General features: G+C 49.8%; 1 protein-coding gene across 32 annotated transcripts in view; it reads left to right on the top strand.

Annotated features, from left to right (window-relative positions):
- LOC149347898 (uncharacterized) overlaps window positions 1–26900 on the top strand; it is a 483015-nt gene that overhangs the window by 373935 nt on the left and 82180 nt on the right. For 25 of the 32 annotated variants that reach the window (XM_089587619.1, XM_089587618.1, XM_089587641.1 and 22 more), the window contains 5 exons: window positions 4280–4376; window positions 6396–6497; window positions 9311–9458; window positions 14327–14428; window positions 19078–19227. In XM_089587619.1, the coding sequence (XP_089443745.1) occupies window positions 4280–4376; window positions 6396–6497; window positions 9311–9458; window positions 14327–14428; window positions 19078–19227 (599 nt within the window). Of the gene's footprint in view, window positions 1–4279; window positions 4377–6395; window positions 6498–9310; window positions 9459–12535; window positions 12633–14326; window positions 14429–19077; window positions 19228–26022; window positions 26082–26900 lie in introns of those variants that run through there. The other 7 variants (XR_016292691.1, XM_089587634.1, XM_089587635.1 and 4 more) reach the window with 4 other exon arrangements.

Here is a 26900-nt window from a genome sequence, read left to right as displayed (position 1 = left end):
GGTGGGCGGGTGGGCGGGTGGGCGGGCGGGCGGGCGGGCGGATGGGTGGGTGGGTGGATGGATGGGTGGGTGTGTGGGTGGGTGGATGGATGGATGGATGGATGGATGGATGGATGGATGGATGGATGGATGGGTAAGTGGGTGGGTGGGTGGGTGGGCGGGCGGGCGGGCGGATGGATGGATGGATGGATGGATGGATGGATGGATGGATGGATGGATGGATGGATGGATGGATGGATGGATGGATGGATGGATGGATGGGAGCGCCCCCTTTGAAACGGGGTGGTGGCAATTGCCACCATGCTCAGCTTTTCTTTATTTATTATTTTTTGTGTTTACTGTGTTGGCAATTCTCATTAAGATTCTCCATCACCTTTGCCTACGGTTTCCTACAATTCTAACCTTATGCCACATCTCTGCTTTTCAGCCACCAATCCTCCAATCGCTTTTTGCTGACTTCCACTGCAGATTTATTTACATGACCGTTGTTATCTTTAAACCCTAGGGCCTCAGAAAGAGTGACTGTGCCTGCATCGACATCCGGATGGATACCATCACATTTGATGATGAGGTGTTCAATTGTTTCCACAGATCTACCACACACTGCACATGTGTCATCTTCTTCGTTAAATTTCTTTTTGTAGCTGCGCGTTCTAAGACACCCTGATCTAGCTTCAAAAAGTAGGGCACTGCCTCTTGAGTTATCATAGAAAAATTCTTTCCTGATCTGCCTTTTCCAGAATCGATATAGTTCTACACTATGTTTCTTTTCCATTGAATTCATCCAATTTTTAACTTCCGCGTTTTTAACCTGTCGTTTAATGCTCTTTCTTTCTCCGTCCTCATGACCGGCATACTTACTCGTTAGTATTCTAGTTCTTTTCCGCCACTGTGAGTCAACGTTCTTTCTGTATAAATATTTAAATACCTTAGCTGTCCATCTGTTATCGTCCAATTTCCTCAGGCGTTCTTCATATAGTCATTCCAGTCGAAGGCAGCGCTACCGGCGGCGTGTCAGCGCAGCAGCTCTCTCGTTTTCGGCCCGGTCGGCTCCCGCTCTAGTTCGTATGCAAGCTACGTTGCAAGCTATGGTCTCACTATCGCCACTAGCGGCAGAATGTGTCAAATTTTTGGTTAATTCCCTAAAGCTATGCTCTTCAACAACGCTTCATTGGATTCACATTTTAAAATACATTTGGAAATGAACAAAATGTTCATAATAACTTCTGTTGCTTTTTAACGTATTCGAGAGAAGAGAAAGGGTTGACACAAGAGTGCACCTAGTGCGCACTGTTCGTCTTTGGAAATGGAGAGACAGATAGAGCATGAAAAAGAAGACACGCCTTTGCCGCGCCCGAAAAGGCGTGTCAAACAGCTAGCGGCGAGTGTGCAGATAGATAGCAGAGAAGTCACGATTTCGCGATTGCTGATATGGCGCTGATAACTTCAGGTAGCGCTGCGGCCTGGTATTGTGCAGTGTTTTAAGTGTGAAACAGGCGCGTAGGGTGCGCTTGTATCGCGTTTACGTGGCTTTATCTCTACATTTTATTGTCCGCTGCCTGCGCACGTTCCGCGCTATCTTCGTTCACTGACTGGCGTCATCGCAAACTCGGATGAAACTCGGGCGAGCGCCAAACTCGGGCCTTCCGGCATAGCGCCCCTGGACCAGAAAATGGATCATCGTGCAAAGAAAGCGAGACAAAACCACTGCTTTGCGCCGAACTGTACGTCTGGCTACGTATCGTCAAGGAAGTCGGGTGAGCGTGTCACTTTGTTTTCTGTGCCAAAGGACCCCGAACGCTTTGAAGCATGGCGACGAGCCGTGCCCCGGGCTGACAAAGCTCTCGACGAGAACTCAGCCCTCTGTGAACTTCACTTTGATGAACAGTATATTGTCCGGCACTTCACGCACGTGATCAGCGGAGCAACAGTCAAGATTCCCCGTGATTGACCCGTGCTTACAAGCGACGCGGTTCCAACGATTTACCCAAATGCTCCGTCGTACCTTTCCAAGAAAGCCCCTCAGAAGGGGCAATCGAAAACGTCGACATGCAGCCTCCCCTCGAAGCTCCAACGTTGCGAAATGTGTGCCTCTTCCCAAGGCGTACAGACTGCAAATGATGAAGGGAGTGTTTCAGATCAGCAGGCTCTTGCATCTGAATTTTGCGTTCAAAGATGCGAGCTACCAAGCGTGTATTGGTCCAGACACCAGATCGCTGGTTCTGGTAACGTCACGGCTTTCACTGTGTGTGCGTTAGAAGACCACAATCTCTACTTTGAAAAGGTAGTCCTCGTGATGTCGGACAGCAGCGCGATTCAAGCGACGGTGTTCGTGCATGCAACCCAAGTCAGAAGCGTCGAGGTTACCGATGCTAAAATGATTGAAGATCTTCTTCTAGAGGTAGACTCCCTTATTCCATGCAAAGGCTTTGGAAAAAAGGGAGAGTTCGAAGCCAACTCCAAGCACCGAGAGAAGACCACTGCTTCAGTGTGAAGCAAGTAAGAAGCGACAGCCTAATGGACTTGGTATCTTTTCTCCAACTTACAAAGTTGAATCTTGTAGGCTGCCCAGAACACAAAACAGCACTCACAAACAGAATCATCAAGTTCTATGTGCGCACAAGGCTTCATTTCTACGTGAAATCTCAGAACGCAAAACGGGACGAAACGCGGGAGCGAATGAAGATGTTAAAACTTCGACGAGTGCTCTGAAGTGTGCCTTGTAAGCTTTCCACTTTTTAATTAGCGACTTTTATAGTTTCAGTCATAAGGTACATATGTGCAGTATGTTTCTGTGATACATGATGTTTCTGATGGTCTAAGCTATTTTTCAACGAGTCACTTTATTCTTTTTGTTACGTGCAGTAAGTCTATGTGATACATGATGTCCCTTACCCTCTAAGCTTTCTATTTTTTAACGTTCGAGTCACTTTTATAGTTTCGCATTTGTGCAGTATGCCTCCGTGATAAGTTCCTGAACGTAGTGTGTAATAAAAGTTATATTCACATGCTGGTTTGCTTGCGCAGGTACATGACTGCTTATTTCTGTGGCGCTCCTTTCGTTGAGAGTTGCGAGATCGTGTGAGACTCGCAAGATTACTCCCTATAGTGAGCGCTTTCACGAGCTAAAAGCGTACGCAGACTGATGATCACTGTAGGCTGAAAGGTCTTCACCTCAGTTTCAGACAAATCTGCGCGGGTGCATCCAGCGTGTACGCAAAAAAAAAAAAAAAATCCAGCTTTCTGCACGCGCGGTGAAGCCGGCGCAGCCAGCCTTTCCTGCGCGCAGCCAATATCACAGCGCGCTCGCCGCATCGCACTACGGACAGCAGCGCCACCTACGCATTGCGTGAAATGGAAGCGCGGCGCTCGCCTCCCGGTCGCGTCACCTGCCCCTTCTAGCCACCATACCCGCGCGTTGTAAACCATCCTCACTCCGGTGACGTGAATGGGCAGTCAGGAGAGACCTCTCGTTGGGCGTGCCGAATTGACGTGGGCGGGACGAGGAGTGGCTGGGCCCCAGGCAGTCCCGACCTGTATGAGTTGATGTGGGAGAGGAGGAGCATCATTTTTAATAGCCGCTATTTTCGGTGTTGATTGAAGCTATGGCTTTAACATATTTAGCGGTGCAGTGACGACGGATGGAATATCCATCGTTCGTGTGCATTTCTTAACCGCACCTGAAAAACAGTGACTTAGCTCGGCTATGCCAGGCTACACGAAGCGATAGCAGGCATGCGACACAGCTGGCGAAGCGAGCGGAGACGAACGCAATGACGAGGCAAGCGGTGTGACGTCATGCCAGATGGCGCGGCGTCCTCCAGCTGCGGCGGTTGCTAGGCAACGGCTCAAGGTCGGTCTCTGTGTCTCCTCGGAGCACCGCCGCAGCGAAATTGCAAGTTTGTGGCCAATGTAGCTTACGCTACAATATCATTTCATGCTCCCTTTCAGTAACGAATTAATGATGCTGGGGTAACCACTACTGTTGTTGCGTCTTCTCGATTAAATTGGGGTTACCTTACACAAGGCCGCCGCGGTGGATCAGTGGTTGTGGCGCTTGGCTGCTGACCTGAAAGACCCGAGTTCGATTCTCGCCATGGGGGTGGAATTTCGATTAGAGGTAAAATTCTAGTGGCTCGTGTATCTTATTGTGCGATGTCAGCTAGTGCACGTTAAAGAACCCCAGGTGGTCTAAATTTCGGGAACCCTTCACTACTGCGTCCCTCATAGCCTGGGCTGCTTTGGGACGTTAAACCCCCATACACATTCGTATTTGCAGGCCAGCTCTCGGCGCTTTCGATGTGGAGGTTCGCCGAAATCGGTCGTCGCAGCCCAGACGAAGATTTCCCAGACTTAAGCTCCGGCAGCCAAGAAAGGTTGGTATCTCTCTTCGATGCACTTCCTAAGCATCGTGGAACGCCGTTGTAGCGAATACTTTGCAGACTCTCAGAGACTCCTTGGGGCTGCTCATATAGATGCGGGGACACAACTGTCAGCATGAGGAGAAATCGGGGTCGTTTCGAAAAACAAGATCTGCTGCCACTGGCTATTGCGTTTCCACTACGAGAGTAGACGTGAGACGCCATTTCTGTAACCCAACCCCAGCATATACTGGATTTTTCGCACAGTAATGTCAGCAATTCGTAAGTGTTTTTGAGTGAGAAGAGCACTTATGTCGGCATAGAATTATCATTGTTGTAGGACAACAGAACACAGCTAAGACGTGCTAGCTAGCGAGATGAAATCAAATCAAAACTTTATTTTTCATGTTTGGCAGGTACGTGATAGGTTTGCGGGAAACACCCTGCCCCCGCTGACCTAGTCATTTTGGTTGACTAATGATGTAAACATCATTTTTAACTCGTTTTCTTAGCTTCGTTGTCAATTGAAAGGCTTGCAGACGGCCGTAACTACTGTCCTGATCCCTTTTGAGACTTCAGAAAATGTCATTCTCCTGACCGCTGTAGGTGCACGGACGCGGGAAGGAATAAGTTGGAATTAAGCACTGTCGGGATCAGACTGCTCTGTGCGTTAATTGCGTTAATTACCAAGAGCTGCTTCTCGACAAATCGAAACTTTGTGGGGGCCCCTGTGCAGCGAAGAGCAGCCGAAGTTGTGTATAGCGTTGGAGGAGTTTTATGAGCATACGTTTACAATATTAATATACAGGGTGTGTCAAATAATATTTTGCGAAGTTCTTAAAAAAATAGTGATTTATTTAGAAGGGCGCTTTTCTCGGCATAGCATTGTCAGCAGTGTTGTACATCGGAATATAGCTAAGACCTGCTAACTAGCAGGCTGGTTAACTAATTTTGAATAGTTAACTTTTTAACTGTTATTGTTGGGCGCCATAACCTGTTAGGCTCCTTAATTACTGAGAGGCGTGTACCCGCCTTGGCCTCCCATAGGTGGATGAGATGGGAATCCATTGCGTCTGCAGGGCAGTCCTCTGGGAGGGGGCGAGTCGCGGCGCGGACGTCACGCTGGAGTTGGTCGGTCCAAGTCGCTATGTCTGCTATGGTGTCTGGAGTACGAGCTGCTCGGGAGGTGCGGAATCAGTCCCACTTCGTGATGGTAGCACCACGAGGGGGTCTGCGTGATTGGCCTGATTGTAGGACAATCTCGATAATGTAGTGATCACTATCCAGATTCTCCTGGGTTTTGTACCACGCAGGGTGAGGGACGTGTAGCCCACAGTAATTAATGTTCACATCAGTTTTTACAATTTCGGAAACGCGGTTACCCTCGGCGCTGTGGTTCAACAAATTCTGGCAACATCGCGCCTAACACAGTCTTTGCTGAAAGTAACCAGGCTGCATGGTTTGTCTTTCATTCTGTGTAGTAGAGCCCTCATGGCTTCCCTAAAGGTTAAAACTTCTTTGAAGGTGAGGACAGGGATTCTCCTCACCATACAGAGATTCAGAGCTTGAGGGCTGGCATAATAGCTTTAAAATACGACTGAGAAGAAAAATGTGCAGCCTGGTTACTTTTCTGTGCATGCGCTTTTAGGAAGCTTGCAGCCAGAGCCACCTCTCCAGTGCACGTAACTAGTCGAAATGGCCAAAGTTTGTTGGGTCACCGCGCCGAGGGTAACCGCGTTTTCGAAATTCATGAAACTGATTTGGATATTACCTAGGGTGGGCTACACACATCACAATAACCGAGGAGCCTAACAGTAATAGTTAAAATGCTAACTATCTGTATTACTTAACCGGCCTGCTAGTTAGCGCGTCTTGGCTGAATCCTGAAGTACTACGCCGCAGGCAATGCTATGCCGAAAAAGCACTGTAATTCAAAAAGCCTACTTTAAAGAACTGTATAAAGCCTAAAGTGAAACAACCTGTATGTATCTCAGTGAAAATGCGGAGGCTCACTTCAAGGTTCACATTTTGCAGTCTGGCTTGTGTACAAGAACACTGGATCATGTGGAATGCAAACGTCGCGTGCGGATAACCCAGAAGAGTGAGGCGCTCCCACCGCCTTCATTACACTACAGGGTGAGTGATCATCGTCGAGTGAGGACGAAACTGCCCTAGCCTCTGGTGGTTGCGGCCTCTGGTGGTTGTGGCGTTCGGCGTTCAGCTCTGAAGCGCAAGAGTCCATGTTCAATCTTTTCAACGGTGACCACCCTTGTTAGGAGTCTGGGTGCAAAAAAAGCGCGTGTGCACTGACAAATAGCAGTCGCAACTATTTGTTTCCGTCAAGCGATACACTGAGAATCGCGGGGAACGCTGGTAAACACTCTGAAGGCCCGAATGCGCGACTAAGGCAGGTTGCGAAAGGAGCTGTGACGTTTCCAAAATGAGGACTCTGTGTTCGTCATTCATGCTATACGTGCATATTTTCCTTTCGGCCGGTTGTGTTGTCATTGTGAAATTGCTCGTTAACACACCCGTAGGTGCGCTCTATGCTTATCAGTGTAGTCTTTTGTTTCATTTCGCGGTGCTTTGTTTCCGATCTGCTCGGGCGACTATCGCGTTTTTGCATGGTTTCGCAGTTTTTGTTCTCTAGTCTCTTGAGGAGAGCATAGAGACGCACGTGTAAAATTTGCGCATTCTATTTGAAAAAAATTACGGAGGGCACTTAAGACTACTTAGGCGCTTTTAATGCAAGGACAATTTTATGCCATTTCTATTGAGCTTTTAATTTTTTTCGCCTAATAATGACGCACCTAATAATTAGCATACAGTCGTAAGGCAGCGCATATTCTAGGGCCACCTTTATTCGCCAAGATATGATTCTTTTTTGCATGGCCTATGGCTTGCGGGCTAGCCTCCCAGTGTGAAAGTCGTGGGCTCATTTCCCCGCACCTTTGTAAGAAATTTTCCTTGATGCCACGGTGACGTCATCTGGTATTTCTGGGACCACTGCTGCTTACCAATGCCGACGCCATGTTTCGTCGCGATGAGCCTTCCTGGCCTCGAGAGGCGTCGGCGGCCAGCGCAAGGCTCGCAGTTCTCAGTGGGAGACAAGTTCACCGTATTGAAAATTTCAGAAGGAACACTTGCATACATGCCTTCCTGCTGAGCTCTCCGGAACGCTTCCGATTCTTCATTGTGTGCATTTTTTTTTGTTTTGTTGGGTATAACCGATTTCGAGTGACGACAAACTACACATTCGTTATATCTGCCTTGTTCGTTTTAACAGGTTTCGAGTTTTTACGTACAACTTCGTTACATCCGGTATGTTCGTTATAAACGATAGAGTTACGACATATTAATTTCACCCAGTCTATACAGCGCAAGAAGACAAATCATTTGACACAGCTTTGATTCGCCTACTTCAGTTAGGCGGTAATGGACGTTTAAAATTTCAAAAAGTCATGGTTTGGGGAACCAAAGGTTGTCGGTGCGAATCCTTACGATACGCTGCGCTTTTGTTGGGCATGTAATCGTATGCTCCGTAATTCGCGCTGAATCGTTTACCACTTCGAACATTCTATGCCAGTTAGGTGGCCCACAGTCTGTGTCCCAATGGTACCACCCACTGGTCCCACTTGAAATCCTCACACACTGTAGTATTATAGGGGCACGAAGGTATAGTACCATATTGACAAGTTCGCACGGAATGACACACTGGCGAGACATGAGCCAATAAAGGCTTTTGCCCTAATAACGCGCAGGTGTGAACGCAGCTCGATGGACCAGCTGAAAGTGTACGACTACCCTCTGTCTTGAGATGGGAACGTGACATGCAGGGTGCGGAGCAGAACCTGGAAAATCTGTTAAACGCGAGCTAGCGTGGCCGGCCTACGTCTGCTTATTCTGGTTGGCCGGCCTACGTATGCCTATTCTGGTCTGGCAGATTTATAGACTCAGATCCAACACATCTGGAAAGAGCCATTTATGAAAACTATTTTATGAACGAAATTTTTAGAGCGTTAGGTCAAATACTCCATTATTCTAATTCGCGTTAGTGTGAAACACAAGCTCATTCAAGTGGGGCCAGTGGGTGGTACCATTGGTATACAATTGTGGACCACCTAGCACCTGGAGTAGAATGTTTGGATGGGTATGAAACGATTCAGCGCGTTACGGAGCATATGATTACTAGTCGAATCAAAGCGTAGCGTATCAGAGATTCGCACCGACGACCTCCGGCTGGCCAAACCATCACCTCTTAAAACTTCAGCGTCCATTAACTTAAACTAAAACATACATTAGAATACGGCTTACTTCACAGTGCGCACTATAGCTCTGGCAAGTTAACCTTTTATAACTAACCTTGAACGAAATAGCAAGCTGCATACATTTAGCAGAATACTTCGCGCTGGTTTCTGTTAAAACAGAGTTCCCGAGCGGAGCTGATAGCTTTTTGTGCGCACTTAAAGCATAAGCGGTGTCTCAACTGTAAAAACCTCGTTTCCAGTAATCGTTCTAACACACGCTGACGTCTTTGAGAGAGACCTCCGTAGTCTGGCCATCTGGCTGGATGTCAATCCTCGCAGCGCTTATATCCATTCCGATTACACCAGCAGTCAAGGACATTATAAGTACTAAGCGTGTTTTCGTGACCTTTCTGACTTGGCCATTGTTGTTGTTGTTGTTAGTGGCTGTTTATTAGTAATCAAAAAATAAAAATGGAAAGAACAGATTTTGCTAGCCGCAGCATCTGACATCGAAACCTCAAACACCTGAGCTGCGGCTAGAGGGAATAAAAAAGAACAGGGAGACAGAGATTGGACAGGGAGAAGGAAATAAAGGGGGGGGGGGGGGGGGGGGAGCGATAGAGGGAAGGATAGGGGCACCCGACTGCGTTTTCCTCTGTGCCCCTTCTTCTTACCAAGCTTCCTTGCGCCGCGATGATGCAGGTCCGCTGGCGGCACCCACCGCTACACTCCGTCGATGGAACACGCCTTCGGCGGAGCGGGGAGTCTGGAGTGCCGGGCCGTCTGGAATGCAAGCGTCGCGTGCCATACAGCAGGCATCCTTCCAGTTCAGGCCTGCAAGCGGCATTTGGTGAGTGGGAGCTGCCGTTTTCCGGAGGACAATGCGCGACAGAAACTGTGCCGTGGGCCTTTTCATAAAGGCATGCACTCATCAGCGAAGGGGCTCCAGAATATCCTCCTGAGTCAGTAAACAAAATTCCCATATTCACCGTTTATTAAAATCCGAGGAGGAAAGGACTTTTATTCCAGCGGAGCTCTAAGTCGCGGTCAAGCACACAGCTTGCTTCGCTAAGGCCCGCCTTTCACCTGTCGAGTGCGAGCGACGCGAAGCTCTCCTGGAGGAAGGGGGCGAGTTTAGGGAAACGAGATGGAATTTTAAGCGTCACAGGGCCACAGAATGTGTTCTGTATCTACCCTCATCTCCGGACAGTTTGAACAGAGAGCTGTATCATACGGCTGCTGACCCGAAACACGCGGGTTCGACCACGACCGCGACGGTCAAATTTCGATGGAGGCGAAATCCTACAGGCCCGTGTGCTGTGCGATGTCAGTGCACGTTAAACAAACCCAGGGGGTCGGATTTTCCGGAGCCCTTCACTACGCCGTCCCTCGTAGCCCGAGTTGCTTCGGGACGTTAAACGCAATAGACTAAACTAAACTAAACCACCCGAAGTTGCACAGCAGTAATGGAATGAGGAAGGAGAGTGTCAGGACTCAAAGATGGATGTGTGCTTGTTCTTTCGGTCGGGGTAAGTTGGTCGGGGTAGTAAGATCGTGCGGCTTTCCATGATGATCTGGTAGTGTTCAGCTATTTGCTGTTTGTGCATGTTTCGGTACCTTCCGCTCATTTTTCTGGGTCCGGTGATGACCAGGTATCCGACGCAAGGTGATTGTAGTGTTGTGGTTGCGTTTATGGGATCCCGTTAATATGTCGCGTAGATAGAGTTCCAGTATAGTCTGCGCTGAATATTGCGAATGGCTTTGGTTATGGATACTGATGCTATTGTTCTGTTCTTTAGCGAGTAGAGGGGCTCCATGGATCACATGCAGTATCCATGTGAGTTGGCAGAAATGGGAAACCGCCAAGTTATGTAGGTGATCGGTGTTACCGGCCATATACTGCACACGTGTTTCACACCATAGTGCCCGTCGTGTATATCCTTGTACATGAATGTCTCTCCGCAATGATTCTTTGGTTGTTCCTCGTGTCTACCTTCACGCGAGCGTCGTGTCATATTTTGGCGCGGTACCTGAGGGCCTTGACTAATCGCGCTCAGCCAGGTGGGGACATAGGCACCGAGTTTTTAATCTTCCGGGGGGCGAGGGGGGGGGGGGGGGGGCTTTCTTATTGCCCTCTCTGTTTCATTGCCCCCCCCCCCCTCCTTCGGGCTGTTTCCTTGGCAAGAGATATTTATTTATTTTATTCTCAGGTTATACAGTACTTTACAGAATTGCAGAGGGGATTGGCAATTCACAGCAGCACAGACGATAAACAGTAAAGCGGCCAAGTACTGATCCTTGAACCCAAAACCAAGTGGTACTGTAGAGGAATCAGCGTCATTAATGCTGACAAATTCAACACGAGAAGAATTAAATCCACGCATCCAGTTTAGAACTGCAGGATCAATGTTCAGCGCACTTAGTTTATGTAATAGCTGTGAGTTGTAAACTTTATCGAATGCTTTAGCAAAGTCGAGAAATACGCAGTAAGATAAAAAAGTGGAGTCCGAATAGAAGTCCTAGTCGTAAGTGAAGTTGTTGAATATCACTAAAAAAAACTTTTAACAAGATCTGCAAATATGTGTAACATTACTTCACATGCAATTGATCTGCAAAATACGGGTAAATGGATAGATGTATTCAGTTTACCTCCGGCTTTATGTACTGGTATGACCACAGCAGTCCTGCAGTTCAGTAGTATACCATGATGATACGATTCTGAGAATATGTATTTCATGATGGTAGAAATAAACTCATTAGCATTCCATTTAAAGTTGCCATTAATACCATCAATGCGGGTGAACCGATTTGCACAGCAATAATGGAATGAGGAAGGAGGAATGTGTAGTCGCCACCACGTTTAGCCAAGTATTTTTGTTTTTAAGTTTTTGTTCAAAGGACCCTGAAATGATTTTGAACGTCATTATCTAATGCAATAGATCTGTTGTCTTTGTTAGTACTCAAATTTAAAAGCTATGCGTGGACTGGAGATTTTCAAAAATAACACCTTTTTAATAATTGCTGCCCGCAACAGATTAGTGAGACACCTCCCCACGCGTTGTAAACTATTATTACTTCCATGACGTGAATGGGCAGTCAGGAGAGCCCTCTCATTGGGCGTGCCGAATTGACGTGAGCGGGATGAGGAGTGGCGGGGCCCCAGGCAGTCCCGCCTGTATGAGTTGATGTGGGAGAGGAGGAGCATCATTTTTAATAGCCGATATTTTCGGTGCTAATTGAAGCAATGGCTTTAAAATTTTTAGCGCTACGGTGACGAGGGATGGAATATCCATCGTTCGTGTGCTTTTCTTAACCGCACCAGAAAAACAGTGGCTTAGCTCGGCTATGCGAGGATATACGCAGCGAAAGCAGGCATGCGACACAGCTGGCGAAGCGAGGGGAGGCGAGCGCAACGACGAGGCAAGCGGTGTGACGTCATGCTAGATGGCGCGGCGAGCGCGAGGCGTCCGCCAGCTGCGGCGGTTGCTAGGCAACGGCTCAAGGTTGGTCTCTTCTTCCACGCAGCACCGCCACAGCGAAATCGCAAGTTCGTGGCCAATGTAGCTTTCGCTACAATATCATTTCATGGTCCCTTTCAGTAACGAATTAATGATGCTGGGGTAACCACTACTGTTGTTGCGTCTTCTCGATTAGATTGGCGTTAACTTACACAAGGCCGCCGAAGTGGCTCAGTGGTTGTGGCGCTTGGCTGCGGACCCGAAAAACCCGAGTTCGATTCTCGCCGTGGCGCTCGAATTTCGATGAGAGGTAAAATTCTAGTGACTCATGTATCTTATTGTGCGATGTCAGCTAGTCCACGTTAAAGAACCCAAGGTGGTCTAAATTTCCGGAACCCTCCACTACGGCGTCCCTCATAGCCTGAGTTGCTTTGGGACGTTAAACCCCCATAAACCTTCGTATTTGCAGGCTAGCTCTCGGTGCTTTCGATGCGGAGGTTCGCTGAAATCGGTCGTCGCAGCACAGATAGGGATTTTCCAGACTTAAGCTCCGGCAGCCAAGAAAGGTTGGTACCTCTCTTCGATGCACTTCCTAAGAATCGTGGAGCGCCGTTGTTGCGAACACTTTGCAGACTCTCAGAGAGTCCTTGGGGCTACTCATATAGATACGGGGACACAACCGTCAGCGTGAGGAGAAATCGGAGTCGTTTGGAAAAACAAGAACTGCTGCCACTGGCTATTGCTTTTCCACTACGAGAGTAGACGTGAGACGCCATTTCTGTAACCCAACCTCAGCATATACTGGATTTTTCGCACAGTATTGTCGGCAATTGTTAAAAAGTCTTTTTGAGGGAGAAGAGCACTTACGTCGATATAGCATTATCAGCGGTTTAAGACAACAGAATACAGCTAAGACGTGCTAGCTAGCGAGATGAAATTAAATTAAATCTTTATTTTTCATGTATGGCACTTACGTGAAAGAGTTGCGGGAAAAACCCTGCCCTTTGGCAGCTTGACTAGCCCGCTCACCTAGTCATTCTGGTCGACTAATGATGAAAACATCATTTTCAACTCGTTTTCTTAGCTTCCGTGTCTGTTGAAAGGCTTGCACACGGCCGTAACTACTGTCCTGATCACTTTTGAGACTTTAGAAAATGTCATTCTCCGCACCGCTGTAGGAGCATAAGCAATTTTGAGGCCGCACAATACGAAATCCTTTCCTGCTTGTGGTTTTTTTTTTTCATTCATTCACATGCTCTTTCAGCACAGACGCGGGAAGGAGTAGGTTGGAATTAGGCACTGTCGGGATGAGACGACTCTGTACTTTAACTGCGTGAATTACCAAGAGCTGCTTCTCGACAAATCGAAACTTTACGGGGTCCTCCGTGCAACGAAGAGCAGCGGAAGTTGTGCGTGGTGTTGGAGGAGTTTTACGAGTATACATAGACAGTGTTTATATATACGCTGTTTCAACTAGGATTTTACACAATTATTAAAAAATAGGATTTTTGATTTAGAAGTGCGATTTTCTCGGCGTAGCATTGTCGCCAGTGCAGTACATTAGAACACAGCTGAGACGTGCTAACTAGTAGGCTGGTTAGCTAATAGTGAATAGTTCTCGGCATAGCATTGTCGCCAGTGCAGTACATCAGAACACAGCTGAGACGTGCTAACTAGTAGGCTAGTTAGCTAATACTGAATAGTTATCTTTTTCACTGTTACTGTTTGGCTCCTTAATTACTGAGAGGCGTGTATGCAGCCCACTGTAATTAATGTCCATATCAGGTTTTAGAATTTCGAAAACGCGGTGAACCTCTGCGCTGTGGCTCCACAAACTGTAGCGACATCGCCACAAAGTGCATGTGCTTTCAGGAAGCTTGCAGGCAGAGCAACTTCTCCAGTGCACGTAACTCGTCGAAATGGCCACAGTTTGTTGGGCCACAGCGCCGAGGGTAACCGCGTTCTCGAAATTCTAGGAACTGATTTGGATATTACCTACGGTGGGCGCTACACACCTCACAGTAATTAAGGAGCCTCACAGCAATAGTTAAAATATTCAGTGTTACTTAACCAGCCTGGAAGATAGCACGTCTCAGGTAAATTCTGACGTAGTATACACCGCTCAAAATGCTATGCTGACAAAAGCGCTGTTATGATTAAAAAAACCTACATTCGAGAATTGGGTCGAGTCTAAAGTGAAACACACTGTATATACCGCAGCGAAATTGCGGAGGCTCACTTTAAGATTCACCTTGTGCAGTCTGGCTGGTGTGCAAGCCCACAGGATCGTGTGGAATACAAGCGTCGCGTGCGGATGATCCAGAAGAGTGGGGCACTCCCACCGCCTTCATTACACTACTTGGTGAGTGATCGTCGACTGAGGAGGAAACTGCCGCGACCTCTGGTGGCAGGCCTCTGGTGGTTGCCGCGTTCGGCGTTCAGCTCTGAAGCGCTTGAGTACATGTTCAATCGTTTCAACAGTGACCACCCTTGTTAAGAGTGTGCACTGAAGTATGGCAGTCGTATGATTTGTATTCCATCATGCGAGAAACTGAGAATCGCGGGCAACGTTGGTTAACACTCTCATGTCCCGAGTGGGGGAGTAAGGCAGATTGCGAAAAGAGGTATGACGTTTCCAAAAAGAGGACTCGGTGTTTGTTATTCATCATCATCATCATAGAAACTTTATTGTAAGCAGAGGAGTATGGGGCTCGCAGACCCCTGGGCCCCGCACGGCCCCACTACACTCAAACGTTCATGTTCCTGCGGACCATGACGTCGGCAGCCCGGCTGGTTGCGTCCGCGAAGCGCAGCAGGGTCTCCCATGCCTCCCAAGTGGTGAGGTGATCCAGGCCCCGCGGGGGAGGGTCCGCCGGGCAGAGGAAGGAGGATGTGGGAAAGGGTAGCGGATGGATGCTGGCAGAGGGTACAGGAAGGGCTCGTGGAGTGATATCGGGATTGCAGATATGGCGCGGGAGGGTGCGCGTCTGGAGGCGTCGCCAGAGCGTCTTGAGGTAGTTGTCTAGGGAGGGGTGGGGTGGGGGGTAGAGCAGGCGCGCGGCCCGAAAGGCCTGCGTCAGATCGCTGAAGGAGTGCATGCGATCCCGCGTGAATCCTAGATCGGAGGCCGACGGCGCCCGGCTTAAAGAACCTCGGGCTAACGCATTGGCGGCCTCGTTACCGAGATTCCCGGAGTGCGCAGGCACTCATATCAGCATATTTCCCTTTCGGGTGGTTGCATTGTATTTGTGAAATTGCTCGTTAACACACCTATAGGTGTGCTCTATGCTTATTAGTGTAGCTAATTGTTTCGTTCCGGGACGCTTTGTTTCCTGTCTACTCGGACGACTATCGCACTTGCGTTTTTGCACGGTTTTGCAGTTTTTGTTCCATAGTCTCTTAAGGGTACTGAATAAAGCTTTATACGTCTAAAATGTTCGCCTTCTATCGGAAAACAATTACGTGAGGGCACTTAAGACTACTTAGGCGCTTGTAATGCAAGGGCATTTTTTTTTTCATTTTTTTATTTAGCTTTGAATTTTTTTCTCCTAGTAATGACGCACCTACCCATTTGCATACATTGAATAGGTTGGGGCAACCTAAAAGGAAATAAAAATAATATACCCCTGCCTGCACCGCTTACACACAACAGGCTTAACCCACTTGAAAAATAAAAGAGGAGGCCCGTAGGCAAGTTGTAATTTGACCACCCGTGGGTGGAAAAATAAAATATTAGGGAAAATGCTACATTAGCGACCCACAGCCGAGAGAGCGGGCCCGGGGAGGCTCCCCTGACCTCCCCTGGGAAGTAGCGGAAAGGGAAATAGGACGTGGGAAGGGAATGGGGACAGCGAGTTTTTTGCTCTGATCCTTCAATTATCTCGACTCCATTACTGGCCCGCCTGGCCAGGACAGGGAGAGCATCGAGATTGCCCAATGGTGCGGCCCCACTCACGGGATGCCCGACCACCCACCATACGCAACGGGCTCCGACCGTCGGAGACAGGAAAACCTAACACGGGGTCAGTAGCTACCTGGGGCTCCTCATCGCTCACTAGAGGGCTTTTCCCACCTGCCGGCTACTAGCCGTCGAAGGTTTTTCGCGGTTTTTCGGACACCGGAAGTATGTGTGATAGTCCCGGCCAGTGGAGGTCCAGAACGTCAACGGCCTCGCGGCCTCAGAACTGGTCGCTCCGGTGGGACCCATCTGTGCTTCCTCCAACCATCCATGCACTTATTTCCTCTCCTAGCTTACTCTTCTCCTACTGAGGAGAGAGTGTTCAAGGCTGGGCGACCGGGCCACTAACCAAGAACGTGGCTTAGGATGAGATGACCCGGGCCTACTCCACCGGTACTCCACACATCTTCGGTTTTCGCCAGACTCTTACGAGGCAGTACTAAGCCCTCATCCCCCGGCATCCCGCAGGCGGTTAAGCCTGCGGCCGGCCGTAAGGCCGCTTCCCCGAGGCGGCGGTCCTCAGAGCCTGGCCACTATGAACCCCCGCGCGGACCTGGTTTCTCCGTAACCAGAAATCGACGCGTCGGTAGCCAGACTTGCACGCCCCCGCGCGCAGAGGAAGGAAGGTAGCATGTATTTGAAAACCTTTTGGCGTTTTGACATGCCTTCCGGGCCGGATTTCGTGGGTCCAACCTGAGTATAAACCCAGGCCTGCCTCCGCTCAGGCATCGGACCTCACGTGCACGACTGGCCTTCACAGTCGTCTGGGAGTCGCTGCCACTCCCATTGGGGGTTTGCATCTCCAGAGGATGGGTCCCGGCCATCCCATCCCCACTGCTGGCATTGCACCGAAACAAAGCCTAGTAGCGGAAACTACACCGGCCCGTATTCGGTGACGGGGGGGGGGGCACGAGCAGGCTGCACAGTCAGATTTCCCCCCCACCCATTTGCATACAGTCGTAAGGCAACGCATGTTCTAGGTCCACCTTTCTTCGCCAAGAAGGAACTCTTTTTTTGCATGGCCTATGGGTTGCGCGCTAGCCTCCCAGTCTGAAAATCTAGGGCTCATTTCCCCGCACCTTCGTAGGGAAATTTCTTTCATGCCAAGGTGACGTCATCTGAGATTTTTGGGACCACTGCTGTTGGTCAATGCCGACGCCATGTTTCGTTGCGATGAGCCTTCCTGGCCTCGAGAGGCGTTGGCGGCCACCTCAAGGCGCGCTGTTCTCGGTGTGAGACAAGTTCACCGCACACAAAAATTCAGGGGAAGCACATAAGTCACCTTACGTGCAGCAAGGCGAAAGCCTTTGTGCCATCCTGCTGAATTCTCCTGAACGCTTCTCATTCTTCATTGTGTGCATTTGTTTGGTGTTTTGTTCGCTATAACCGATTTCTAGTTACGGCATACTACACATTCGTTATATCCGGTGTGTTCGTTATAACAGGTTTCGACTCACGACGTTCAACTTCGTTATATCCGGTGTGTTCGTTATAACCGATAGAGTTACGACATATTATACCTTCATAGTCAGCGTATAGGCTACAGCGCAAGAAGAAAAATCATTTGACACAACATTGAATGTGCTACGTCAGATAGTTTGGCGGTAATGGACGTTTGAAATTTTAAGAAATCATCGATTGGGGAACCAAGGGTTGCCGGTGCGAATCCTTACGATGCGCTACGCTTTGGTTCGGCAAGTAATCTTTTGCTCCGCAACGCGCGCTGAATCATTTACCACTTGGAACATTCTACGCCAGTTAGGTGGCCCACGGTCTGTGTACCAATGGTACCACCCACTGGTCCCACTTGAACTCCTCACACACTGGTGTATTATAGGGGCACGAAGGTAGAGTACCATACTGACAAGTTCGCACGGAATGACACACTGGCGAGACATGAGACAATAAAGGCTTTCGCCCTAATAACGCGCAGGTGTGAACGCAGCTCGCTGGACCAGCTGAAAGTGTATGACTACCCTCTGTGTTGACACGGGAACATGACATGCAGGATGCGGAACAGAGCCAGGAAAATCTGTTAAACGCGGGCGAGTGTGGTCGGCCTACATCCGCCTACTCTGGTCTGGCAGATTTATGGACTCATACTCAATAAATCTGGACAAAACCATTATTGAAAAACAGTTTATGAACGAGATTTTTAGAACGTTAGCTTCAATATTACTCAAGGTCGCGTTAGCATGAAACAAAAGGTCAAATAAGTGGGACCAGTGGGCGGTACCATTGGTACACAACTGTGGACCACCCAATAACTGGCGTAAAATCTTCCCACTGATATCAAACGATTCAGTGCGTTACGGAAGATTACTAGTCCAATCAAAGCGTAGCATATGATTACCACCGACGACCTTTAACTGGCCAAACCATGACCTCTTAATATTTAACGTCCATTAGCATAAAAACGTGCATTACACGGCTTGCCTGAAAGTGCACACTATTGCTCTGGCAAGTCAAACTTCTATAACTAACCTTGAACGAAATAGCAACCCGCATACACTCAGGAGATCACCTCGCGCTGGTGACTGTTAAAAAAAGAGTTCCCGAGCGGAGCTTATAGCTGTTTTTCGCGCACTTAAAGCGTAAGCGGTGTCTCAACTGTAAACACTTCGTTTCTGGTAATCGTTCCAACACACGCTGACGTCTTTGAGAGAGACAACCGTAGTCTGGCTGGATGTCAATCCCGGCAACCCTTATATCCCCGCTGATTACACCAGCAATCAAGAACGTTATAAGTACTAAGTGTGTTTTCGTGACCTTTCTGTCTTGGCCATTGTTTTTGTTGCTAGTGGCTATTTATTGGCAGTAAAATGATAAAAATGGGAGGAACAGATGTTGCTATCTGTCGCATCTGACATCGAAACCTCAAACACCTGAGCTGCGGCTAGAGGGAATAAAAAATAACAGGGTGACAGGGAGGAGACAGGGAGAAGGAAAAAAAGGGGGTAGGGGAGTGATTGAAGGAAGGATAGAGGTACCAGACTTCGTTTTCTTCGATACCGCTTCTTCTAACCAAGCTTTCTTGCGACGCGATGATGCAGGTCTGCTGGCGGCTCCCACCGCTACACTCCGTCGATGGAACAAGCCTTGGGCGGAGCGGGGCGTCTGGAGTCGTCCGGGTCGTCTGGAATGCAAGCGTCGCGTGCCATACAGCAGGCATCCTTCCAGTTCAGGCCTGCAAGCGGCATTTGGTGAGTGAGAGCTGCCGTTTTCCGGGGGATAATGCGCGACAGGAACTGTGGCATGGGCCTTTTCGTAAAGGAATGTACTCATCAGCGAAGGGGCTCCAGAATATCCTCCTGAGGGAGTAAACAGTATTCCCATATTCACCTTTTATGAAAATCCGAGGAAGAAAGGACTTTTATTCCAGCCGAGTTCTAAGTCGCGGTCAAGAAGACAGCTTGCTTCGCTGAGGCCCGTCTTTCATCCGTCGAGTGCGAGCGACGCGAAGCTCTCCTGGGGTTAGGGGGCACTTTAGCAAAACGAGAGGTGATTTAAAGCGTCACAGGACCACAGAATGTGTTCTGTATCTACCCTGATCTCCCGACAGTTTGAACAGAGAGCTGGATGATACGGCTGCTGACCCGAAACCCGCGGGTTCGACCGACACCGCAACGGTAGAATTTCGATGGAGGCGAAATTCTAGAGGCCCGTGTGCTGTGCAATGTCAGTGCACGTTGAAGAAACCCAGGGGGTGGGAATTTCCGGAGCCCTTCACTACGACGTCCCTCATAGCCCGAGTCGGTTCGGGACGTTAAACCCCATTAACTAAACTAAACCATTAGAAGTTGCACAGCAATAATGGAATGAGGAAGGAGAGTGTCAGTACTCAGCGAAGGATGTGTGATTGTTCATTCGGTCGGAGTAAGTTCGGTCGGGGTAGTAAGATCGTGCGGTTTTCCGTGATGATCTGGTAGCGTTAAGCTATTTGCTGTTCTTCCGCTCATTTTCCTGGGCCCCTGCGATGACCGGGTATCCGACGCGAGGTGATTGTAGTGTTGTGGTTGCGTTTATGGACTTCCATTAATATATCGTGTAAATGGGGGTCCAGTATAGTCTGCGCTGAATATTGCGAATAGCTTTGGTTATAGATATTGATGCTGTTGTTCTGTAGTTTAGCGAGTAGAGGAGCTCCATGGATCACATGCAGTATCCATGTGAGTTCGCAGAATTGGAAAACCGCCCAGCCATGTAGGTGATCGGTGTTACCGGCCATATACTGCACACGTGTTTCACACCATAGTGCCCGTCTTGTACATCCTTGTACAGTACATGAATGTCTCTCGGCAATGATTCTTTGGTTGTGCCTCCCATCGACCTTCACGAAAGCGTAGTGTCTAGTAATCCTTATAACACACGCTGACGTCTTTGAGAAAGACCTCCGTAGTCCAGCCGTCTGGCTATGGATGTCTATCCTGCAGCGCTTATATCTATGCCGATTACACCAGCAATCAAGGACTTTATAAGTACCATCAATGAAGGTGAATGAACCCTGTTCGTGTGAGAGCGTCGGATCCCTACTCTTTGTGACGCAAGAGCGCTATCTGGCCATATTATCGGAGGGAGTTTCTAGCACACCTCTATGTGGGAGTCATTGATCTGAACTATGAGGGGGTCGACCCACGCCGGCTTTATGGAGCCGACTGAGTGCACCTTCAAGTTTTTAGTTTGTGTTTGCGTTCGACTTAGCTGCTATCAACAAAAGTGCGGTGACGAGCTGCACGGCAAGTTCTTCTCGTTGGTAAATTGATTTTTGAAGAATGTAATCTGTCTCGCATATCTCGGTGGACTCCTGAACCTCGCCGTAACGGGAAGGAAGGAAGATGGGAGTGAACGAATACACTGCATTCACTAGATACGCCTTTGTTCGTTCCAAACCATCGAGCTGGCATGGTGGAGTGATTAATGTGCTCGCCTCACACTCCGGAGACCCTGGTTCCATTCCCCAACTCGACCAATTTCCTACTCGGTTTTATTTATCTTGTCTGACTAGAAAGGTTAATTACGCTAATTGGTTAATAAGCAATTAACTAAACTCAGTCTCACTTGGAGCATCACTATACGATCCCTTTAATTGGTTGCATGGTTACTAGCTAAAGTGCAATTGGCCCCGTTTGAAATTCGCGCACTGTGACGTCACGACCATTTCGACCAATGGAAACAAGGTTAGTGTTGTGTCTCCTAACGACCACTCGCATCCTCCTCCTAACGACCACTTGCCCCTCGTCGCACGCTGTCGCCAGATGCCCCCCCATGGTGCGCCCCCGCATCCTCCTCCTGTTTTGGGAAGCCACTCCCTCCCGTGGACGCTTCTCCGCTCCCTCCTTTCTTCGGGCGGCCAGTTCGGCTCCTGCCTCGGTCGACGCTGGTCGCACCCTCATCGGCTTTAAATAAACGAAGTCTTAAAGTACCGTGTGCGTCTTTCGCTGCATTCAACACAGCGACCGGACACGACAGTGGCGACGAGAAAGTGGATTCGACCCGCGCTACGCAACGCTATTGACAAGCCATGGCTACGCGAGGGTTTCCCAATCAGATACCAGAATTCAACGGCTCATCGTGGTCATCGTGGGTTGGACGCCTTCAGTTCTACTTTGAAGCTAACAACATCACAGACCCAGCCTTGAAGAGGGCCAACCTGCTGACGCTGTGCGGGGAGCAGACCTACGATACTGTCTGCGCCCTTATTCAGCCAAGCACACCAGCGGCAGTGTCTTACGACGACATCGTAAAAGCGCTGCAAAAGCACTACGACCCAAGGCCATCCGAGGTCTACAGCCGGGCTCGCTTCCAACGACGAGATCAACTGGGAGGAGAAACTGTGAGCGCCTACGTAGCCGCGCTCAAGAAGCTCGCTGCCGACTGCAATTTTGGAACGCTGTCGACAACAGCTACCGGGCAGGAGGGAGACGCAGCTTCTTCTGCTAACACCACCATGCTTCCCTTGGACGTGATGTTACGCGACAGATTTGTGTGCGGACTGAGTGACGAGTCACTGCAGCAGCGCCTGTTCGCTGAGAAGGACCTCACATTCAGCAAAGCTTACGACATCGCCGTTCGAGCGGAGAGCGCCGGTCACCAGCAGAGAGGGATTCGCCGGAACACCGAGCCGGTACACCAGACAAGCAACCAGGTGCGCAAGCCTTCTGTTGTTGTAAAATCGGTCAAAAAGGCACAACGCTGCTGGCGGTGTGACGACCAACACAACCCCCAGGGATGTCGATTCCAGTCAGCCACGTGTAATTTTTGCCACAAGCGAGGGCATATCGAAAGAGCATGCATTACGAAACGGAGACTTGCCAAGATAAAGTCACCTTCCCAGCCTAATCACAGCGTCAACGCCTCAGAGAATACGCCGCTATCTGATCTCCATGGAGCAACATCAGCAACACCATCTGTGTTGTACGACCTGAACACCATGAATCTCGGCACGCGACCGAAGATTTTTACAGAAGTAAGCGTACATCACCAGCTGATTAAGTTCGAGGTGGACTCCGGCGCAGCCTGTACTCTGATCAGTGAGGACACGTTCCGAACTTCATGGCCATCTGACGCACCCGCCCTGCAACAAGACGACACGCACCTGCGAACGTGGTCAGGACAGAATCTGCCACTATTGGGCTCTGCCAACGTGCAGGTTAACTACAACGGCCAGACCCATACGCTACCTCTGCTTGTTGTGAAGGGCACAGGATCAAGCCTTCTAGGGAGAAACTGGTTTTCTCCACTAGGCGTGATGATATGCGGCATACACCAGACGCCGAGCCAGAACATGGTTGAGCAACTGCAAGAGAAATACGAAAGAGTATTCTCGGAAGAGATTCCAGGAAACGAAGGGCCCCCGGTCACACTGGAGTTGTTGGACAACGCGCAACCCAAATTTCTGAAGGCCAGGCCGGTGCCGTTTGCTCTCCGAGATTCAGTTGAAAAAGAGTTGGACAAACTGGAGCAGCAAGGTGTCATCGAGCCGACGCAGCATTCAGAATGGGCCACACCACTTGTCGTAGTTCGCAAGAAGAACGGAACCATACGCCTCTGCGGAGACTACCGGAGCACCGTCAATCTTGCGACTAAAGCGTCCTCTTACCCGCTACCGACACCTGAAGAAGTATTCAGTGTACTACGTGGCGCAAGAGTCTTCAGCACATTGGACCTCACCCAGGCGTATCAGCAGCTGAAGGTGAGCGAGTCAACTGCTGAATTATTGGCAATTAACACACTGAAGGGCTTGTACAAAGTCAAGCGACTGCCTTTTGGCGTAGCTGCAGCCCCGGCCATATTTCAAAAATTCATGGAGACAGTGCTTCAGGGCATCCCAGGAGTTTGTGTCTACCTTGACGATGTCATCATCAGTGGCACTTCCACTGAAGAGCATGCAGTGCGCCTAGAGCTCGTTCTCGAAAAGCTAGCAAACGCTCATTTGTGCATAAGCAAATCGAAGTGCTGTTTTGCGGTGCCAGAGGTGCAATTTCTGGGACACCGAATTGATGCGGAAGGCATTCACCCTACCGAGGACAAAGTGCGAGCGATCACAGAAGCACGAGCTCCAACAAACAAGCAGGAGCTACAGGCTTTTCTCGGACTCTTGACGTTCTACGACCGGTTCTTGGAACAAAGAGCTACCGTGGCCAACGACTTATACCAACTCCTTCGGAAAGATGTGACATGGACATGGTCGCCACGCCATCAGCAGTCATTCGATGCCCTGAAAGACCTGATTCGAAGATGTACAGTCCTCCGCCACTACGACGAAAGGAAGCCTCTGCTTTTGGCTTGCGACGCATCACCGTACGGAGTCGGCGCGGTTCTATCGCAAACTGACGAGCAAGGAAGGGAAGCTCCCATCGCCTTCGCCTCACGTACGTTGTCGCAAGCAGAACGCAACTACGCGCAACTTGACAAAGAAGGGCTAGCCATCGTCTACGCGGCGACACATTTTCACCAGTACATTGCCGGCCGGAAGGTGACCTTTATAACCGATCACCGACCGCTATTGGGCATTCTGGGACCACAAAGGCCTATGCCACCAACTTTGTCTCCGCGAATGACACGTTGGTGCATCAAACTCTCAGCGTACGACTACGCTCTGGTCTACCGCAATGGGAGTAAACATCAAAACGCCGATGCGCTAAGCCGTCTGCCACTAGACGCAACTGTTGACGAACCATTTCCACCAGGAGACGTTCTGATGTTCGAAGCACTGCCAGAACCTCCGCTTACAGCAGGCACAGTTGCAGCATCTACGCAGAAGTGCGCAGCTCTCCGGCTAGTTTACACAGCTGTTCAACAAGGCAACGTGCATAAACTCAAAGGGGACAACTTCGACGCTTACCGCAGGCGAGCTACAGAGTTGAGCACCCATCGCGGCTGCATCATATTTGGGTCCCGAGTTGTGATGCCGAGAGAACTACGCGCACAAGCTATGTCTCTCATCCACGCCGGACATCGGGGCATCGTTGCAATGAAAAAGTGTGCCAGAAGCTACATGTGGTGGCCTGGCATTGACAACGACATCGAAACAGTGGTGCGAGAATGCAAGCCTTGCCAGAGCAGCCGGAGCGCCCCGCCGAAAGCTCCTGTCCCAGAATGGGAAAAGCCAGACACACCATGGCACACACTGCACATTGATTTTGCAGGACCAATTGAGGGCTGCACTTTCCTTGTGGTCGTAGATGCCTACACAAAGTGGCTTGAGATAAGGCAAATGGGACAGACGACTTCGGCAGCAGTCATTGACAACCTCCGATCACTATTTGCAACGTTCGGCCTGCCGCGCAAGGTAGTGTCGGACAACGGAACACCGTTTGTGTCTGCGGAGATCCTCAAGTTTTATCGCGACAACGGGATCTCATCAGTTACATCGGCCCCCTACCACCCAGCGACAAACGGACAAGCCGAGCGCTACGTAGCCGAGCTAAAACGCGCCCTTGAAAGAGATCAGACAGGCTCGCTGCAGCGCCGCCTTGCGCGCTTTCTCTTCAAGCAGCACACGACGGTTCAGAGCACAACAGGCGAGACCCCCTCGAAAATGATGTTCGAGCGTGAAATGCGAACCCAGCTCACAGCCATCCTCCCCGAGCCAAAGGCAGAGACGTTCCGGGAAGAAAAAGCAATTCCGCGCTGCGGCACGCTTAATGAGGGGCAGCGCGTCCTCGCCCGACAGTTTCTGAAAAAGCCACGCTGGGAGGAAGCTACAATTGTCAGACGCATAGGCCTGCGCTCTTGGCTCGTCAACATACATGGCACAGTAGCACGCCGACATCTCAACCAGCTGCGTAGATTTACGACGCCGTCTGAGAGCTGTCCGCCAGCGGAGAGAACACGTGCACCATCTTCCCACATAGCCTGGCACCTCTTCCCGGAAGAAGAGACTTCGCCCAGGACAGACCTAGGAGACACAGCGAACAACAGCCAGCCTACAAGTGTTTCTCCCCCGAGCGCACAAAGCCAGCGCGCCTCCACGCGTGAGCGCCGACCCCCTGCACGATACCAGGCAACTTTCTAAGGGGGAAGGAAGTGTTGTGTCTCCTAACGACCACTCGCATCCTCCTCCTAACGACCACTCGCATCCTCCTCCTAACGACCACTTGCCCCTCGTCGCACGCTGTCGCCAGATGCCCCCCCCATGGTGCGCCCCCGCATCCTCCTCCTGTTTTGGGAAGCCACTCCCTCCCGTGGACGCTTCTCCGCTCCCTCCTTTCTTCGGGCGGCCAGTTCGGCTCCTGCCTCGGTCGACGCTGGTCGCACCCTCATCGGCTTTAAATAAACGAAGTCTTAAAGTACCGTGTGCGTCTTTCGCTGCATTCAACACAGCGACCGGACACGACAGTTAGCATAGCCACGGCCGCCACCCGAGGTCTCGCTTTGGCTGTCGGAGTGTTGCGTCGCAACAAAAAGTTGGACAAAACCTAACTAGATAACTGATTCTTATTACTAGAAGCACATGGCAGTGTTGTCCTGTTCATCCGATTCCCATTGTTGTGCAGGTGGGCCTCTAGGCCCAACAGCCAGCCCCACTTGGCTGCCCTGCCGGTAGACGAGGACAGTGAGCACCGGCTCCCCCTCTTCTGTTTGGTTGCAAGTTTCTTGGCTCACAAGTGACTTAGAGGACAACTCTGTCCATGCTTTGTTCTTGCTGAAAATCCTTTCTGTGGCTCTGCTTGGCTATGTTGTCCTGCAGCAGAATTAGAAAAAGTTAAATTTAAAATTTTTTGTCACTGGGTTAATTTTTTTCCCCTCAAACTCGATTCATTCGATAATAGCTGCAAGTCGTTCTGTGTTCAGTAGCTTAAGAGAAGAGTACTTGGGATCACTTGGGTCATTCAAAAACTGCGGCATGAGAGTTTCTTGTCAATTTTTCATCATTTCCGGCTCTTGGGGCAGGTGAGCTATAGAGACCCGGGAATTTAGACGACGCAGCAGCGATTAGTTCTTGTACGCATCCCGTGAACTAGAATACTTATGTACGTCACAGCCACCATTTGGCTCTTTTAATCGAATTTTCTTCAAATAAGTTCGAGGAGGTTCAAAAAGTTATCTGCGCGTAGCTGCGAACCAGAGTTCCTGCCTTCAGCTGAAGTGGAGCTAAATGCTTCTTGATTCTTCCAAGGCAGGTGGTGGTGATGATGATGATGATGATGATGATGATGATGATAGCTTGTTTCGCTCGAACAAGGCTCTGCGCGTTAATTGAATGCGACTTCCTCCTTTGAAACAGGGTTTCCGATTTTATTACGAATACTTTAGGTCAGCTGCCCTCGGGTTCGAATTTAAAAAAAAAAGGAATCTCAGCCGTAAAGTACAGGTAGTGTGTCCTTCTCCACGGGCAAGAAGATTGGGACTGGCTAAAGCCGGTGCCGCGCAG

Source organism: Amblyomma mixtum, chromosome 4 (assembly GCF_055824585.1).
Source record: "Amblyomma mixtum isolate Tamu chromosome 4, ASM5582458v1, whole genome shotgun sequence".
NCBI classification, from domain to species: domain Eukaryota; kingdom Metazoa; phylum Arthropoda; class Arachnida; order Ixodida; family Ixodidae; genus Amblyomma; species Amblyomma mixtum.
Note: the sequence above shows the minus strand (reverse complement) of the source record. Positions and strands in the feature narration are given on the sequence as shown.